General features: G+C 35.8%; 1 protein-coding gene across 9 annotated transcripts in view; it reads left to right on the top strand.

Moving 5' to 3' along the window:
- LOC115210341 (nesprin-1) overlaps positions 1-20,802 on the top strand; it is an 870,646-nt gene that overhangs the window by 450,407 nt on the left and 399,437 nt on the right. For all 9 annotated transcript variants that reach the window (XM_036502466.1, XM_036502469.1, XM_036502465.1 and 6 more), the window contains 5 exons: positions 2,279-2,443; positions 8,645-8,825; positions 10,226-10,371; positions 13,493-13,645; positions 19,903-20,067. In XM_036502466.1, coding sequence (XP_036358359.1) covers positions 2,279-2,443; positions 8,645-8,825; positions 10,226-10,371; positions 13,493-13,645; positions 19,903-20,067 — 810 coding nt within the window. The remainder of the gene's footprint in view (positions 1-2,278; positions 2,444-8,644; positions 8,826-10,225; positions 10,372-13,492; positions 13,646-19,902; positions 20,068-20,802) is intronic.

The following is a 20,802-nucleotide window of genomic DNA, read 5'->3' as shown; positions in this document are numbered from 1 at the left end:
TGAAAAGCAAAGTTCATGCTGAATGGATCAATCTTTTGTCTATTATTAAAGAGTAAATTAATATTGATTAAAGAGTTGAATTCATTTGGACAACAGCTGATTGTGTGCATGTGTGTGTGTGTGTATTGTATGTGTCCACAAACACACATGACTTCCCTCCAATATAGCTAAGCCAATAAGCTGCAGCAGTGCAAGAATATTCAGACTATACATCCAATTACATATATGCATTTAGAAGATAATTACATACAAATGCATGTAAATATATATGTGTAAATATATTTAAATGCATGTGTGTATATATATATATATATATATATATAATATATATATATATATATAGTGTGTGTGTGTGTGTATATTTACTTTTATTCACCTAACTTTGAGCTGTGCAGACTATATCAGACAGACTTGGTGCCTCAACTTAAGTACCTAATTCAAATGAATCTTGTTTTTATATATATATATATATATATATATATATATATATATATATATATTCGTCATCATTTAACATCTGCTTTCCATACTTGCATGGCTTGGACGGTTTGACTGAAGACTAGTAAGTCAAAAGGTTGTACCAGGCTCCAATCTGATCTGCCAAGGTTTCTGGCTCTCATGCTGGTGGCACGCAATAAGCACCATTCATGCACAGGTCGTTGCCAGTGCTGCCTGACTGACTTCTGTGCCGGTAGCACGTAAAAAGCACCATCTGAACATGGACGATGCCAGTGCTGCCTGATTGGCTCCTGTGCTGATGGCACGTAAAAACCACCCACTACACTCTCGGAGTAGTTGGCATCAGGAAGGGCATCCATCTGTAGAAACATTGCCAGATCAGATTGGAGCCTGGTGTGGCCTCCTGGCTTGCCAGTCCCCAGTCAAACCGTCAAACCTATGTCAGCATGGAAAACGGACATTAAACGATGATGATGATGATAATGATATATGGAAGATGCAATGGGTAAACTGTCACTATTTTATACTTTTAATTTTCTGCATGTGCATTGTTTGTTTTTTATTTTGTTGACTACACAGACTAGTAGGGTCATCTGTGGGAAAAGCAGCACCATGACACAATTCACTCTGTCAGAAATTTGGAAATAACATGCTGTACTGCTTCACATTTGTGCCAGAACTCTAATACGAACATTTCAGTGTGTTTGGGTATCAGTCAGAGGACATGTACCGAGAGTGATAAAAATCAAATGTCCAGTCAACATCATGATGTTTGGATCACTAGTGATAGCGATGTTATGCCTCGATTTGTCTTCCTACACAGTCTCAGACTCAACACAGAAGCCTACAGCAAGTGCCTGGAGTGGGTAGCCCTGCCCTGAGTCAAGATGGTGACTGCTGGAAGATCATCCTGTATGAATTCTGCCTATGACTCTTTCACCACCAACTTGGACTCCAAAGTCACATTTGGTACAAACATCAGCTGAGGAGACTGGATAGAAAATGACAAACCCAATGTTCAGATATGAGCTGGAGCTGACAATATATATATATATATATATATATATATACACACATACATACATATACATACATATACATATATATATATACACACACACATGCATCATATTATCTTCATCATCCCTCCTTCTCAACTCTTTGTTACCCTAGCCCTCTAGCCATTTTGTTATATTTACCTAAGGGATCTTATCCAACTTGCGTGTACCTCTTTCTATATTTCCTAATAGCCTTCTAGCATCAGCAGCCATCATTCACTCTTACCATTTAGCCAAATTTTGCTAACTTCTCTTTCTCACCCTTTTCCTCTCTAGCAGTGGTGATATGAAAAATTGTACACAGTACTCTGTGTAAAGTGGTTGGTATTAGGAAGGGCATCAAGCTGTAGAGACTAAGTCAGAAATAAGACTTACAAACGAGGCATGTTCCCCCAGTTTTGGAGAGCAGAAATGATCTGTACAACCCATGACTGCAAAGAAAGCGGACATAAAATAACAATGGTATGATGGCAGCAACACTCTGATGATGAGAATAACTGTAATGGTGATGATAATGTTGATGACTATGATGATGATGATGATGTGGACGATGACGATGACGATGATGATGATGATGATGATGAAACATCTGTTAATTCTCACATCAAAATGTTTCCTTTAATAGATCACTTAAACCCATGACAAGATTGATTATGCTAAACTTTGTAATTTAATGACATTTAATGATATGCTAAAAACTCTTCTAATACATTGGGGCATCAACAGGTTTATTTATTATTTTGTTTTTGTTTCATTTTTAGCAACTTCATGGAAAATGTGAACAGCATGTGCTTGAAGCCCAAGCCTACAGGGACGCCTATGTTGATGCTGCCAACTGGGTGAGTCGCACTTTGGAAATCCTGAATAATAATGGGGAAATCCAAGGTGACAGAAGTGTGCTGGAGACACAATTACATCGTATTCAGGTAATTCATAATTTTTTTTATGTTTTTCTGTGTTTTTTTTGTGGTTAATTTCATTGTTTAGTTTTAACTTCCCAATGGATTCTTTTGACATTGAAATCATTTGGTTGCTGTCATCCTTGAAAATTAATGTGGCTACTACAATTGTAGATTTTTTTTATATAGTTATATTTATTTTTTTGCTAGAAATGTTGTTTCCCCTTTCCTCTATTTTTCTCCTTTTTTTTCTGTTATTCTATTCAAGTAATACCCCTGCTATCTTAGCTGAAAGAGATAAACAACTTCCTGTAACCAATGTTATGTGTTGTTTTTATTTTTCCTTGTCAATTACTTGGAGTGGTCCTCCTCCTCCTCCAACTCTCATTTCTGCTCAAATGTCAGAGATTGTGGTCTTTTTTGAATTATCACTATTAGTTTGGAATTTGTAAGAATTGTATGAGAGTTACTACATTTTTTTTTCGCAGTTGTTGTATGTGTGTTTATAGATAGATTCTAAAATTATTTTATCTAGTAACTAAATTCCACCCATTCCCTCCCCTCCATATCAAACAGTTTCTCAGTTTTGGTTTACAAGAGTAAGTTAAAACAGAATGTTATTAGGGCTATTCCTACAAAGCAATACTATTGTGTTTGTTTTTACACACAACACTTGACTCGGGGAATAATATAAAAGAGGATAAATATTCTGGTAAGATATTTAATTTTAAATTCACTCACTGGTCCATTTCATATGTTGTTTATTCATTATTCATTATCTTTTTTCTTTAAAAGCATTTTTAAATCTGAAATGTTAGAATTTAAATAAGCTTCCTGACAGCTCCTGATATTCTCTAAATAAAGCATTTAACTTTGTTTCACCATGCTGTTTTTATAGTATGTTATGTTCTAGTATTAGATTGTATATTTTGCATAAGAACTGCTCAATCTGAAAGTTTGTACATACATTACATGCCTGTACATACATGTACATACTTGTACATACATTTGTATCCATGTATGCATGAATACTTGTATGTATGCTTCAGTTTAAATTATGTAGCTTACTTAATAACAACAAGCTACATAATAACAACAAACCACAGACTTTCCGTACTTCCTATTTCATGCCGGCTGTTTCCCCTAACCTTATTTATGTGTAACTGTAATGGTTTAAAGATTAATTATTATTAATCCCTTTATATCACCAAAGCCTAAGCCTTTCAATTCCCTTGCATTATATTCTTTTGAATAACACCTATTAATTTCTTTTGGCTTTTTCTGTTACTTTTATATATATATATATATATATATAACTAGGTATTGTAGGCTAATAATAGTTTTGCCAGGCAGAATATAAAATTACAATTATAAAAGAAAGGTATCTAACCATCTTAACAAACTAAAATGGAATTAGTTGCATTGATGGCTATGTTTTTAATTAACTATTAATTATTCAAGAATTATACAATTCTTTGCTTCAAGCACCTCGAAAAGAAATCTTTTGTGAGGTAATGCTCTGTGCCATCTTAAGGCAGGGGAACATAGGGCAATTGCCTGGGGCACTCCATTGGTTTAGGGTTTAGCAATTCTGCCAGCTTGCCACCTTATAATCTACAAATTACAATGATAATCTTTTTCTTATTTTGGCACGAAACCAGCAATTTGAGGGGAGGGGTCTCAAGTGCTCAACTGGTTACATATTTTATCGACCCGGAAAGGAAGAAAGACAATGTTGACTTCAGTGGAATTTGAATCCAGAGCATAAAGACATAAAATGCTGCTAAGCATTTTGCCCATTATGCTGACAGTCCTGCCAGCTTGCCACCTCAATAATAATGGTGGACTCTTCCGTCAAAGACAATGTATAAGTGTTCAGCTTTTTTGCTGAATGTCCTGCATAAATGATTTGTTTATAGTGATCAAATGTATGTCATACATCAGCTCACTCCCTCCACCAAATCAACGTTGACTGAACAGGTGCATAGTGTACCGCATGTCAGGTGTTGAAATGATCACAGAGCATCATGAGATGAAGTGTTTGCTGAGGAACACAACACACCACCTGGTCTAGGAATTGAAACCATGATCTCACAATTGTGCGTGCAACAACCTAACCACTCCACCATGTGCTCTCATTTCTAATAATAATTAATAATAACAATAATCATCATTTAACATCTGCTTTCCATACGAGCATGGGTTGGACGATTTGACTGAGGACTGGTGAATCAGATGGCTGCACCAGCCTCAAATCTGATCTGGCAGAGTTTCTACAGCTGGATGCCTTTCCTAAAGCCAACCATTCTGAGAGTGTAGTGGTTGCTTTTGTGTGCCACTGGCACGAGGGCCAGTCAGGTGGTACTGGCAATAATAATAATAATAATGATGATGATAATAATGATAATCCTTTCTATTATAGGCACAAGGCCTGAAATTTGAGGGAAGGGGGATAATCAATTACATCAATCCTAGTGTTTCACTGGTACTTAATTTATTGACCTCAAAAAGATAAAAACAAAGTTGACCTCAGCAGAATTTGAACTCAGAATGAAATGGCAGATGAAATACTGCTAAGCATTTCACCTGGCGTGCTAATGATTCTGCCAGCTTGCCGCTTTGATAATAAAAATAATAATACTAATAATAATTCTTTTTGATATTGACAAGACCAGCTAATTTGAGGGGATTATTCAAATCAATTACATCAACCCCAGTACTTAAACTGATACCATATTTTATCAACCACCAAAAGGATGAAAGATGAAGTTAACCTGGGTAGGATTTGAACTCACTACATAAAGAGCCTTGAAGAATGCTGCTTAGTAAATTTTTTTTTTTTACTGATGTTCCAACAACTCTTCCAATTTACTGCCCTAATGATGGTGGTGGTGGTGGTAGTGCTGATAATGCCTTTGATGGTGGTGGTGGTGGTGGTGAAGAAGAAGAAGAAGAAAAAGAAGGAGGAGGAGGAGGAGGTCTTAAAGGATAGCATATCTATTCATTCCTAATATGTTCTGACAGAAGATTTGAATGTGAATTTCTGATCTCTGTTGTTCACTTTTGAATCTGCCAGAACATATTAAGAATGAATAGATACATTATTGTTTGGATTCTTGCTGTTCTTCATGCACCCTATGAATAGTTCTTAAAGGACATTTAGTTGAAGTTTTAAAAAAATGATTCATATAAGAAACATATTAATAAGAAGAGATACATACTAAAAATATGAAAACGCATTAAGAATGATATTAGAAACATGAGGAAATTAAAAGCATTAAAAATATGAAAAATATTTAAAAAAAGTTGAAAACTGTATCATATTACTGTATTAATTAGCTTTTAAACTTTTATCTTTCACTGTTAAGTAGTCTTGTACGTTTGACTTATCACAGCCTTTTCATGAGGGAATATTTTCACAGATCTCTTCCATTCTGTTGTAGGACATATAGACAAAAATTAGTGCCGAGATAAAAATAATTCAATGTGATATAAAGCAGTAAATGTTACACAAATTGTGAAAGTATAGATTCAAATTACCAATACCTACGAGGGGAAAACTGGCTTCAAATTGTCAACCTTGATAGAAGCAAGGTACAAATGTTCATTTATTAACGCCCATTGAGTAACTGACATAATACTTTCTCTTTGAGTGTAGAATGTATTGTGAAAGAAAAGAGAAAATAAACACACTTCTCTTCAAAAACTGGCAGAAATTTAGACACCGTTTTACTGATTCTCTTTACTGAAAACAATATTTTTTACATGAGTTGAGAAGAAATTTCTTTATTCTTTGTAGACTTTTTTTGTTGTTTTTTGTTTTTCATGGTGTAGATAATTTAAGCAAAGAATGAGTTGTTTGAACCAGAGAGAAAAAGGGTGAAGGTGAGAGAAGATAAAGCAAACAACTTATTCACTCTAGATGAGGCAGTTTATCAAAACAAACATATTTTTCCAAAAGAAAGGTGTAGATGTGACTGTGTGGTTAAGAGGTTTGCTTCCCAACCACATAGTTTCAAGTTCAGTACCACAATGTGGTACTTTGGGCAAGTGTCTCCTACTATAGCCCAAGGCCAACAAAAGCCTTGTAAGTAGATTTGATAGATGGAAACTGAAAGGAGCTCATCGCATATACTTTCTTTTACTCTTTTACTTGTTTCAGCCATTTGACTGTGGCTATGCTGGAGTACCACCTTTAGTCGAGCAAATCAACCCCAGGACTTATTCTTTGTAAGCCTATTCATTTGGGATAGAAAGACTACATTTTTTGAGTCATGTAGGATAGCAGGACAGCTATGTTTGCAAAATAGGATTGTTTCAATTTGTTGTTTTTGTTTATTTTTACTAATAGCTTGTGCTTTGGATATTTCCTTCATTTAACTGCCCCCATGTTACTTTTATCTAATCAAACTACCCCTTGTACCATATAGATGTAATTTTATGTGTTAGTTGTCAGTTTGATTATTACTCACTTCTTCATAATTCTCATCATTTTCTTTATTATTTTTCTGTGGAGAGGCCTCATTGTTGTTTTCTAGAAGTTATTCCTTACATGCTTTAGTTGTTTTGTATTAACTTTTCCTTTTTGAGAATTTTTTAATCTTTTACTTACATATTTCTCCTAACAGTTTGGATACTTTCATCTCCAACCATATCTCTTCCTCATTACATAAGGATGGAATGATGCTACTGATTGCTTCTGTTAAGGAATCAGTTTCTCTGTATATTTATAGGAATAGTTATGGGGTGATTTCTTTCACCATCCCTAGAGCTATGAGTGATAGTACTCTTCTAACTGAGGCTTGTTGTTGCTGTGTTGGCTAGTCTCTGTTGTTTTTCTGCCTCATTTTCTTGCCTTGTCTCTTCAGTTCTTCAGGGTAAAAAGCTCTAAGGTGGTTCTTACTCTGATACATATATAGCAACTAGACTTTTTTCTTGACACCATCTATCTCATGTCCTTTGTCTCAGCATTCTCAATCAGGTACAGTTTCAGTATGGCTTTCTGACCTTCAAGGATCATTAAGGCTTGCAAATCTCCTTTGATATTCCCTGACCTCCTGCTACTTCTAATTATCCAAGCTTTAACCACTTGTTCGTATTACAATATAAAACTAATGATCAGTCATGGATCTATAACATCTCCAATGTCTTTTATGGTAACCCTTGTAATTCCTTGCCTCACATAGTGGGGCACAGTGCATGGTTGGGGGAATATTTAATAATTTCAGCCTGTGTTTTAGCTGAGTCTTTGATTTTAAAAGTGCATCAGACAGTACCATATATTTTCCCCAAGATATCCTGGGGTACTCGTTTTACTTGCATAATTCTAATTCTGTGGTATCTTTTCTAAAACATAAATATATGATTTTTGCTTTGCTCTCTCTCTCTCTCTCTCTCTCTCTTTCTCTCCACTCTCTCTGTCTCCCCATCTCTTTCTTGTTCTCTCTTTCTCTGATACCAAAACACCTGGTTTTACAAAATTCTTACAAGTATTTTTCTTTTCTCTGGTAACTGTGTTCTAAAAATTCTGTTTGCATTATAAATGAGGCAAGCCACTACATGAGCAATTTAAAAGACTTGACCTTGTGTGAGTGTTGTTGTTGTTGTTATTGCTGTCTTCAGAATTATTTCTTAGGCTTTTTTAAATTCAGTGTCCATGAAAATGTTCATTTTTTTTTCCTTTTTGTTCATTTATTTTTTGTGTTGTCTTTTTCACCTCTTTTCTATTGCAATATTTTGTCTTGTACCATATCAGAGTTTGGTAGCCACTTTCAATATAAAAAAATGTGAGTATTATGTGGTAGAAAATAAAATAAATTCTGTAATAACAGACCTTTTCTTCAAATCTCTCTCATGTATCATTTAGCCATTTTTCAAATATCTCTCAGATTATCTAAGCTAGATAATCTTTCTACTTTAGAAAAGAGAGACACATTAGGTGCTTGATGAAGATGACTTGTGGCTAAACATCAACTTTAATGCAAGCTTTACTATAATGTAAAACATGTTATTATTGACCCCTATCATATCATCATTTTTACCCTCACTGTTACCTCTACCACATAATCATATCATCATGCCTCTCACCATACCACAATTATCCCAGCCACTATTGCCATTATCATCATCATCGTCATTATCATTATAAAGATGATAGTAATCATAGTTGGATTTGTGTAAAAAAGAGACAAAATTTTAGAACAGGCTTTGTTGCTCCACTCTTTCTAGAATGTCACTTCAGAAATTGAGTCTGGTAACACCAAAATATCCGATGCTAGCAGCAAAGGCAAAATTGTAATGGAGGCAACTACTGAGCAAGGTCGAAAACTGATACAAGATGAACTGAATGCTTTGAATGAAGATTTCGTTGAGCTCAGAAAAACAGCAGAAGCTCAACAGTCTAAAATGGGTTAGTATCTCTCAGTTTATTGCACACACAAGCATACACACACACACACACACGCACACACACACACACAAATGCTCATACATATGCATATTGTATTGCTGTTCCATATGTTTTTAATCAGTTAATTTCTACAATATTGTAACAATATAAACAAAAGGTGAATGGCACAACTGAACAATCTCCAAAGTGAGAAATGCCATGACAATACTCTAAAGATATCAATGGACATCTCATCTAATTGTGGACATCTTGTCTAATAATTTATTTATACCCTAAGGTCTTCTCTAACAGTGTCAGTGTTAAACAAAAGACATTTATTGGTGAGCATTCTTCTTTTGAGTCACTATTTTATTTTACTGGGCATGCATAACATTACTGTTGGAGTCTTTTGGATTGATATCATAACAAATTTGTCTTCTTATTCTGTAACTGTCTTTTGACTGGGTTGTGTGAATAGCAAGCAGATATCTTTGTTTATCTATCAGAAATACAAATCACCTCTAGACATTGCATCTGCTTTCTAACCATCTCTAGACAGAAAATTTATAAAAAAAGGACAATTAAATTTGAGACACATATCTAATATTTTTATACTGAATACTTTAATATTGGAGATACCATAAAAAGTTTGAGTTGATTTTTCATAATGTTTATTTTAGTGATAATATGTAAATTCTTTTAATCTCTTATATTTTTAAACCAGCCAGTTGCTTTTGACAAAAGAATTACATCTGCCTGAGTTGATTTTATGCAGCTAGATTTGAAGCCAAGGCTTCAAGAGTTCATACTCTATCACTGATATTCCATTATGGTTCTGACAATAACATTTAAAGCTTAGTCAATAAAAAAAACTGAAATCCAAGGAAACTGATGGTGGTTTGCATTGAATTCATTAATTTGGAAGAAGAATCTGACATTTTGCAACTGATTTTAAGAAAGAAACATTTGTGCCCTCTTGCAAGATGAAGGGGTCAGTGCCAAAATGTCAGGTTCTACTTCTCCTCATGGTATAAAAAATTATTGAAATTCATGGACTAATTTCAGTAGTCAACTCTGCTTAGATTTAACTACATGTTATGAAGAATTCTGCATAGTTAACAAGTGGCTTGTTAGCTTACAGGGTTGAAATCAAGTGTATACCTGAAGAAAGCAATAAGAAAATCATTTGATATAACATCCTTCAGATCATTACTTACATACTTGGAAATAATTTGACTTGTTATGTCTGTGTATTACTGATGTCTTGCCATTTGTTTTAAACATAATTTTTCAGTCAACACACAATGACATCATACTATTTACTTGGCTTATAATAATTACATTACATCTCAGTCATTATTATTTTTATAAATATCCTAAATTTACACTTCTCCCATTTTATTTTCATTTTTTGTAAACAGAAAAGATTGGTCAACAGTGGAAAGAATATGATGCAACACAAGAAGAAATAAACCAATGGTTAACTAGCACAGTACCAGCTCAGAAAACCTCTTCTGATTATAAATATTCTCTTGTAGACATAGACAAGCAACTTGAAGATAACATGGTAATTTTCTTTTTAATTTCTCCTTTTGATTCTTCTAACACTCATCCTGAAACTGTCAGCTTGTATCTATGATCTTTCCTCGTGTTTGAGTATCAACTTAGCCATCACTGTTAAAACAAGTTAAAGAACTGTGTGTATGTGCTTTTTGTTGGTTATTTTTTTCTTCTTGTATTCACACAAAATATGTGCTTTTGATATATTATCAGGATTATGTTCTGTCTACAGAAAAATGTAAATAAAAAATGTTTACATTTCAGCATCTCCAATTTTTCTTATGTGAAATATAACTTCATACTTTGTCTTATGATAGGAACCTGTACACGTTATTTACTTCAATTTATTTACAACATCCATAGTCCATACAGATTACAAATAGCTGTAACTTCCTATCCACCTTGTAAGAATATTCAAATATTAATCAGTGCTCAGAACTGTTTGTTCTTATCTTTCTTCAGTGCTTCAAAAGGCAGGTTACTGTAAAATTTAACTTTCATTTCTACATGCTTTGATACTTAACCCTTTTCCAAACCAGATCTCTTATGTCAGCCAATACACTTTCTGTTATAATATACTATATTATCCCACAAGCAGTGTTAAATGTAACTTGATAGGTGACTTAATCTCTCTGGTTCTTGATGTTGCTTGATACAAGTAATAATCATATTTGTTATTGCTTAAAATCTACTGACCTTCTCTATCCCTGCAGACCTTTTGAAGAGAAATTACTATTTAAATCTTTCATGGAACCTCATAAACAACCTACTATACACACTTCAGTTTCTCATAAATTTCCTATTACCCTATTGGTACTTATTTAATCTGGAAGAACTCAAAAGCTATATTGATTTTTGTTGGATTTAAGCCCAGAAAAGTGATCCAAAGAGTTCTAACCATTTGGTTTTGAGAACAAATGCTGGCATTGTGTAGTTGTCTGGCTTTTCAATTCTAAAAGTCTGTGAAGAAAAAGAAAAAGGGTGTGCCTTTTCTCATAGCCCTCAGTATTGTGTAGGGAGGTAGGAGGGATCAATTGCCATAATTTCTTTCTCTTGATACTGTTAGGCTCATTGTTGGAAGACTGGTTATCAACACTGGAAAATCTGTATTATATAATGTTCTCATTTATTTTTAATCTCTTTTATTTCTTGGCAATTCTACAATGTGTAATGTTCACGTTTTAGAAACTAAACTAAAAGAAAAAAAGCAAAAAGCTACAAAAAATTTAACAAAATTATGAAATAATCCTTTATCTGCTTCATTTCTTTTTTCAATTTCTCCATTTAGAATTGTTTAGATTTGTAAAGTAATTTCTATAATTTATAATTTTTCTGTTTAGCTACTTTATTGACATTTTAGCCATGAGACTATAATAAAATCTAATAAAAATTAGAGTTTATGAGAAACAAAAAACATAACCTGTGACTTTAAATCTGTTTTATTATCAGTTATGGCAGCATTTGAAAAAGAAATAAATGATGATAATTGTAATAGGTCATGACGATAGTGATGACGATAATGGTGATAATATGCACTGAAAATGACTGAATTCACTTGGGTGGCGCATCTGTAAAAATCATTATTTGTTTTTTTTTTATTGTTTTGTTCCAACTTTTATTTCAATACACAGATGTTTTGATATTTTGTCAAATATTAGATTGTGATTACAATAAATGTATCAAGTGTTTCTTTTTAAAACTGACATAAAAATTCATCTGAAATATTTACAAGTATTTTCATATGTAATATATATATTGATTTCTTACTTTGAGGCAAAAAGCTACTAATCTATCATATTACAGAAAGAGTTTCTGTGACTTTCATACCTTTCTTGGATGTTTTATCAGATAACACAGACAAATAAATAAACCCAATGATGAGTGTTCTCTTCTATTGCATGCAAATAGAAAATACATCTGAGATTAAAAAGAATGCTTATTATTACTATTATGGCAGAATCAGTGGAGCTATGGACAAAATGCCATGAGATGTTTCTTCTGGTTCTTTATATTCTGAGTTCAAATCCTGCTGGAGTCACCTTTATCTTTTATTTTTCAAAATCAATAAAATACAGAACCTATCAAATACTGGGAGTGATGGTACTGACTGACCCCTGCCCCTCAAAACTTCTAATTTTGTACCTAAATCAAAAAGACAATTCAAGCAGCAAGCTGGCAGAATTGTTAAAGAGTTGGAATATAGGCTTTGTAATATTTGTTCCATGGAGGTGTGTGGCTTAGTGGTTAGGGTGTCAGCATCATGATTGTAAGATTGTGGTTTTGATTCTTGGACTGGGTGACGCATTGTGTTCTTGAGTAAATCACTTCATTTCACATTGCTCCAGTCCACTCAGCTGGCAAAAATGAGTAACGCTACGATAGACTGGCGTCCCATCCAGCTGGGGAACACATATGCCACGGAAACCGGGAAACTAGGCCCATGAGCCTGGCTAGGCCTTAAAAAGGGCACATTTATTTTTATAATATTTGTTCCAGCTCTTTATGTTCTGATTTCAAATCCTGCTAACGTCATCTTTACCTTTCATCCATTCTAAGTCAATAAAAGAAATTAATAGTCAAGTATTGGAGAGCAATAGTAATATGGACTCTCCTGCTCCACTCAAAATTGCTGGAATTGTGCATAAATTAGAAGCATGTAATGTGTGTGTGTATGAAGTGGAATCTAGAAAAGCATTTACTCAATATTTTTACTTTCCCTTCTTTTAAATAAGCTATACATGAATATAGGAGTTCCGTGTCATATTTAAAAGATGTAAACAAATATAACACATTTCCTTTAGCAGGCATGCACATGTATATATACATATATATGTGTGTGTGTATATAGCATATGTATCTGTGTATATAGCATATGGATATACTTGCTTAAATATTCATTAAGACACATTGTCATTGTATATGAAGACAAGCTGATTGTTGCCCATGTTGCTGTAACAACTACTCATGCATATTTAACAAATAAATAATAATAATGTGCAGTTACAGTCAGACAATATAATTATAAATACGCTAAAAACACATTACTTACAATAAATGACACTAATAAATACACTGCAAATTACTTTTTATGTTAGTGACTAATGCAATTTCTTTTTCTTCTCTTTTAGCAATACTTGGATGGTATAAATGCCAAACAACCAATTTTAGACCGTCTTAGTGAACAAGCTGCACATTTGTTGCAATCAGTGTCAAGTGCAAAGGTAGCATGCAAAGTTGCACAAACTACAGCAGCATATTCTTCAGTTGCTAATTCTGCAAAGGTAAAGATTTCTTATACAATTTCCTTATTCTCTCTCTCTCTCTCTCTCTCTCTCTCTCTCTCTCTCTCTCTCTCTCTCTCTCTCTCTCTCCCTCTTTCTCTCTCTCTCCATCTCTCTCCCTCTCTCTCTCTCTCTCAATGCTTTGTGTCAGCCCTGATTCACCAGACTTAATTTGGAAGTTTCTTATTAGCGAGGGAAGCAGCATTAATACCAAAAGGAAATTTTTATATCCAACTGAACGTGGGTGTCTTGTTAGAATATGAATATCTCAAGGCTAATAATTGCAGTATGTTTTTACAAACCATCCATGTTAAGTTTGGATATAAAGATTACATTCTGGAAGTTTCTATGCAGATACTTAAACAGCTATAATTAAGCATTAAATCTCCTTACTGTTTATTAATAAATATACCCTGTATAAGACAGTACTGGATATATTATGTTATAAAGAAATATATAGATGGTCACAGAAAATGAGCACATTAAAAGCAATGTTTGACATGTAATTAACTATAATTACTTATAATATCCTATAATGTGTGTGATGGCTTAGTGGTTAAGGTATTGATTCACAGTTGTTAGGTTGTGAGTTCAATTCCCAGTTGTGCATTGTCTCCTTTATTTTACATTGCACCAGCCTACCCAACTGGTAAAGTTGTTGCATTCTATGTCATACTAAATCTCTTTGAGAATTATGTTATGTGTATGCAATGTCTGTGGAGTGCCCAGCCACTTCCACACAAGCAAGCTGTTCCATTTGGATCAATTGAAACTTTCATAAATGTAGCCAATGAAGCACCAGTTTGATATATATAATATATGTATATATATCATCATCATCATCATCATCATTTAGCGTCCGTTTTCCATGCTAGCATGGGTTGGACGGTTCTACTGGGGTCTGTGAAGCCAGAAGGCTTCATCAGGCCCAGTCAAATCTGGCAGTGTTTCTACGGCTGGATGCCCTTCCTAACGCCAACCACTCCGTGAGTGTAGTGGGTGCTTTTTACGTGCCACCCGCACTGGTGCCAGACAGAGCTGGCAAACGGCCACGAACGGATGGTGCTTTTTATGTGCCACCGGCACGAGGGCCAGGCGAGGCTGGCAACGGACACGAAACGGGGCGGTGCTGGCAACGGTCGCGAAACGGAAAGTTCTCTTACATGCCACCGGCACTGGTAACACATCTGCAATTTCCATTGATCGATTTCCATTGATCGATTTCGATTCTGATCCTCACTTGCCTCAATGGGTCTTCACAAGCAGAGTTTCGACATGCCACCGGCACTGGTAGCACATCCGCAATTTCCATTGATCGATTTCGATTCTGATCCTCACTTGCCTCAACACGTCTTCACAAGTAGAGTTTTGTGTCCCAAGAAGGGAAGGTATGCATACGTAGGCTGGCTCCATCCCATGTAGAAGGCCACGGGTTGTGGACTCACTTGTCCTGCCGGGTCTTCTCGCGCACAGCACACTTCCAGAGGTCTCGGTCTCTAGTCATTTCCTCAGTGAGACCTAAAGTTCGAAGGTCGTGCTTCACCACCTCGTCCCAGGTTTTCCTGGGTCTGCCTCTTCCACAGGTTCCCTCAACCGCTAGGGTGTGGCACTTTTTCACACAACTATCTTCATCCATTCTCGCCACATGACCATACCAGCGCAAACGTCTCTCTTGCACACCACAACTGATGCTTCTTAGGTCCAGCTTTTCTCTCAAGGTACTTACACTCTGCCGAGTGTGAGTACCGGCATTACACATCCATCGGAGCATACTGGCTTCATTTCTAGCGAGCTTACGCATATCCTCAGCAGTCACGGCCCATGTTTCACTGCCATGTAGCATGGCTGTTCGTACACACGCATCATACAGTCTGCCTTTCACTCTGTGCGAGAGGCCTTTTGTCACCAGCAGAGGTAAGAGCTCTCTGAACTTTGCCCAAGCTATTCTTACTCTAGCAGTTACACTTTCAGCACACCCGCCCCCGCTGCTGACTTGGTCACCTAGGTAACGGAAACTATCAACTATTTCTAGTTTTTCTCCCTGGAAAGTGACGGAAGTTGGTCTCAGAGCATTTTCAGTGTTTATTGTTCCTGAGCATCTGCCACATACAAAAACCATCTTCCTAGTTAGCCTTCCTTTGACATTGCTGCATCTCTTATGTGTCCATAGCTTACACTTGGTGCATCTTATAGAGTTTCTACCTACACCTTTTCTACAGATCGAGCAGGGCCATCTACCTGAAGGTGTTTGTGATTTGTCTACCTTCCTACTGATTACGACTTTGGTTTTAGCTAGATTGACTCTGAGGCCCTTCGATTCTAATCCTTGTTTCCACACCTGAAACTTCTCCTCCAGTTCTGATAGCGACTCAGCAATTAGAGCAAGGTCATCAGCATAGAGGAGCTCCCAAGGGCATCCTGTCTTGAATTCCTCCGTTATTGCCTGGAGGACTATGATAAATAGGAGGGGGCTGAGTACTGAGCCTTGGTGGACCCCTACCTCTACCCGGAATTCTTCACTGTACTCATTTCCAACCCTCACCCTACTAGCGGCGTCCCTATACATGGCCCGCACAGCTCTCACTAACCATTCATCTATCCCTAGTTTTCTCATTGCCCACCAGATAAGGGATCAGGGGACCCTGTCGAAGGCTTTCTCCCTGTCAACAAAAGCCAGGTACAGGAGCTTATCTTTGGCTAGGTATTTCTCCTGCAGCTGCCTTACCAGGAATATAGCATCAGTAGTACTTTTCCCTGGCACAAACCCAAACTGCATCTCATCTAAACTAACTCTCTCTCTAATTAGTTGGGCTATGACCCTCTCCGTAACCTTCATCACCTGGTCCAACAGCTTGATACCTCTGTAGTTATTTGTATCTAGGGCATCACCTTTACCTTTGTAGCAGTTGACTATTATACTGCTACACCAGTCATTGGGTATGACCCCTTTGTGTATCACCTGATTAACTATATGGGTGACTAGGCTATAGCCGACACTACCAGACATTTTGAGCATCTCTGCAGTGATTCCTGATGGGCCTGGGGCTTTCCCTGTCTTCATGCTTCTAATTGCCTTAGCTACCACAGAACTATCAACTCGGATAGCTGGTCCCTCTGTTGGGTCAACATTCGGCAGACTCTCTTTATCCCATTCATTTTCTTCATTCAGCAACCTTTCATAGTGGCATCTCCAAACCTCTCTCTTTGCATCCTCATTTAGCGCAAGTGAACCATCTTCCATGCGAACACACTTCTCTCCTACCACATCACGATTCTCTCTCACACACTGTCTTGCAACACGAAACACCTCCAGTCTTTGGTCCTCACGGCGCAGAACATTGGCAAATTTTTTCTTATCTGCTTCCCCTCTGGCTAAATAAACCTGTCTCCTAGCTTCTCTTTTGGCAGTCTGATACAATTCCCTGCTACCCCCATTTTTCCAGACCTTCCAAGCCTGTCTCTTTTCTCTAATAGCCCTGTCTACAATATTGTTCCACCACCACGTTATTCTAGGTCGAGAGGGGACTTTGCACCAGCCACAGATCTGGTCAGTGGCTCTCAGCAGGTTGTCCCTTAGAAACGTCCAGCTGTCTTCTACCCCCTGTGATGCTCTATCCCCTTCTACTTCGTCAGAGGCTTCAAGTAATATGTCCCTAAATCTCTGTCCATTTGCAGGATCTTTAAGCTTCCAGATCCTTCTTCTCCATACTTGTCGTCTTCTGGTTGTCCTCCTAGTCCTGATCCTAAAGTCACTAACTACCAGTCTATGTTGTGGGGTACATTCTTCACCTGGGAAGGTTTTGGCATTTATAAGCAGCCATCTCTCCCTTTGCCTTGTAAGGATGTAGTCAATTTGGCTGGTATGTTGGCCCGATTGGTAAGTGACTAGGTGGCTGGTAGGTTTCCTGAAGTTAGTGTTGCAAATCATAAGATTATTTGCATCGCAGAACTCCAGCAGCCTGGTTCCCTCCTCGTTGCGGGAGCCATAGCCATAGCCTCCATGTACGCCATGGAAGCCCCCAGCATGTCGTCCAACGTGACCATTGAAGTCACCAGCCACAAAGATAAGGTCTCTGTCGTTCGTCAATGAGGTAGTCTGCAGTAGAGTGTCATAGAATCGGTCTTTCTGTCCATCGGGTAGCCCCGACTGAGGAGCATAGGCTGATATAATGGTTGCTAAACTATGATGAAGCACTAATCTAATCTTAAGTATTCTGTCACTTACTCTGATTACCTCAATTACTTTATCTACCCATTTCTCAGTGATAAGTATACCCACGCCACCAACCCCGTCAGTGTTCCCTGCCCAGAAAATCTTGTACCTGCGTTCCTTGCCTGTGAGGAACCTAGCTGATCCTCCTCTCCACCTTATTTCTTGCATGCAATATATATATTACAAATAAGAAAATGGAGAAACAAGTTTAGTTTGTTCATCAACTTTCGGATATTAGAATTTTGGATTATTTATTCATTAAGCAAACTGAGAACCTCAATATTATACATATATATCATATAGTTCAATATATATAAGATAAGAATACAAGTTATAAAATCAGTATAAATTATTGAAATCGATTTTAATGATTTCAATAATTTATATTGATTTTATAACTTGTATTCTTATCTTATATGTATTGAAGTATATGATATATATGTATAATATTGAGGTTCCCATTTTGTTTAATGAATAAATAATCCAAAATTCTAATATCTGAAAGTTGATGAACAAACTAAACTTGTTTCTCCATTTTCTTATTTGTATTATAAATTTACAGTAAAAATATTTCTTTACCTTCACCCGTTTAATACAATAAGTGGGTTAATTGCATTGCAATTAAAAACATTTATGTATTAAGAATCTGGGTACTTTACCGACAGTATATTGTATAAATACTATCCCATAGTGGGTTACACCCCTAACCCCTATCTTTGTATTATATATATATATATATATATATATTATCAATAATAATAAGGGGTAAAATTAATAATTAATAATTTTACCAAGTAGTTTGGTATGTTAAAAGAACCATTATCAGTAAACTTATACAAAAATTCTATAATTATAAGTATAATTATAATTAGGGTTCAGCAAAATTTGCTTCACCACATACCGAAATTTAGAAATAGCAGTTAAAACTACTATTTCACTACCATAAGAATTTCTTTTGTAGTTAGGTATGTGGTGAAGCAAGTTTTGCTGAACCCTAATTATAATTATACTCATAATTATAGAATTTTTGTGTGTGTGTAGACAGTGGTATGCAATGTTTACCAAAACGGAAAGCCATAATTGTCTCTGAATATAACTAAGGTGTTAGAAACACCTACATTGCTAGAAATAAGAGCTAAAATGCTCTAATGCTGTAGTCAAAGCACATAATTGTATACATATATACTGGTAGGGACTATAAGTGTCAGAAAACATTAATCAAGAATTCCTTATATGGGTGTGTTTTGACAATTTCAATTGCCTCATCAGTAAGGACAGGCTTGACTTCATCAGATTCCAGACCTGATTCTCTGTCAGTATATATAATAATTTATGGATGATTTAGTGAACTGCAGTGTTTTATCGGGGTCACAGCTAAATGAATGTGTAGGATATGAATTGATTGCTTATTGCTAATGCTTTAGTAGTGCTTGATAAACTTGTATCTCTTGTGGCTCTTGACGTTCAAATGAATATTTCATATGGTTATTAACAGTTAAAATATCCTATGTAATTTACTGTATAAATTGCTGTATGATTTGCTAGTTACACACACACACACACACACACACACACACACACACACATATATATATATATATATATATAAATATATATAAATGTATGTATGTATGTACATACAAGGGAGTGCTGAAAAGTTCCAAGCTTTCGATGAAATAAAATACAGGTGGATCAGTTAATTATAATTTTATTCAGCATATTCCTCTCTCAGATTTACACATTTATTACAATGGCCCTTCAGTTTTTCTATGTCCTGAGAAAGAACTCTAAAGTTTGGGCCTACAACCAGGCTTTTCACAATATCCTTAAAGCCAGGAACTTTTCAGCACACTCTTGTATGTGTGTGTGTTTATACATAAAATGTGCATACACAATGCTTTCTGCAAATCTGTAAAGAATCTCAGTGCAAATATATATTCACTACAGAAAAATGTGTACTTAGACATATATGTAAAAGTACAAATTTGAGTAATTTAGGGCAATATTATCTTTTTGTTATTTATTCTCTCTAATTTTTTTACAGGATATGGTCAAACGTTCTGAGAAAATATCTTCTGATTGCAAACACTTTGAAGAAGCCTACAAGACTGCTGATTCTTGGATTGATTCAGCATCCCAAAAGTTAGCCCAGTGTTCAAATGTAACCAGAGATAGAAATTTGATAGAAAAGCAGCTAGAGAAATTACAGGTATTTTTGTCTTTTTAATTGGCTGATGTAACCTATTGTCCAGTTTAGTGCTATCAGCTGGCTCTTGGGTACCTTTAACAGAGTTTATTGTGTTTATGTGTATTTTGTCTAGATATTTGATCTGAAAATAATGTTCTTCCTTTCCCACCAGTTTCAAGTGTCTGAAAGAAAAAAAAAACATTGTGCCCCTAACCTAAAGATTAATTAACTACATTTCAGATGTGTTGAGGGCAAACAGCTGAGTAGATAACATATTGAACTACCAAACATTAGTTTGTGAGTTCAAATCTGAAAAAGTATTTGTGATATTTCTGGATAATGTTTTACTCTACATAATCTTAGATGATAGGTACTAAGTTATTTTGGATTGATAAACTGGCATCCTATCCAAGAGAGAATGTGTCTCTCATCTGCTTCCAACCAAGAAACTGAATTTAAGCATCAACTTCTTTGAGTCCTCAAAGAATTTCAGAGTTGAACTGTTGTTAGTTGAGGTATGTCGGTGCTCATCAGACAATTCTATGTCCTTTCAAATCTTAATTTAAAATCTGGGTTCAGTCTTAGTCCGTGGGACCTAAGTGTCTTCTATTATAGTTTCAAGCCAACTAATGCTTTATGAGTGAATTTGGTTGACAGAAACTGTGTGGAAATTATAAGGCGGCGAACTAGCAAAAACGTTAGCACGCCAGGCGAAATGCTTAGCAGTATTTCGTCTGCTGGTATGTTCTGAGTTCA

The sequence above is a fragment of the Octopus sinensis genome, linkage group LG4 (assembly GCF_006345805.1).
Source record: "Octopus sinensis linkage group LG4, ASM634580v1, whole genome shotgun sequence".
NCBI lineage: Eukaryota > Metazoa > Mollusca > Cephalopoda > Octopoda > Octopodidae > Octopus > Octopus sinensis.
This window is presented reverse-complemented; position numbering and strand designations above follow the sequence as displayed.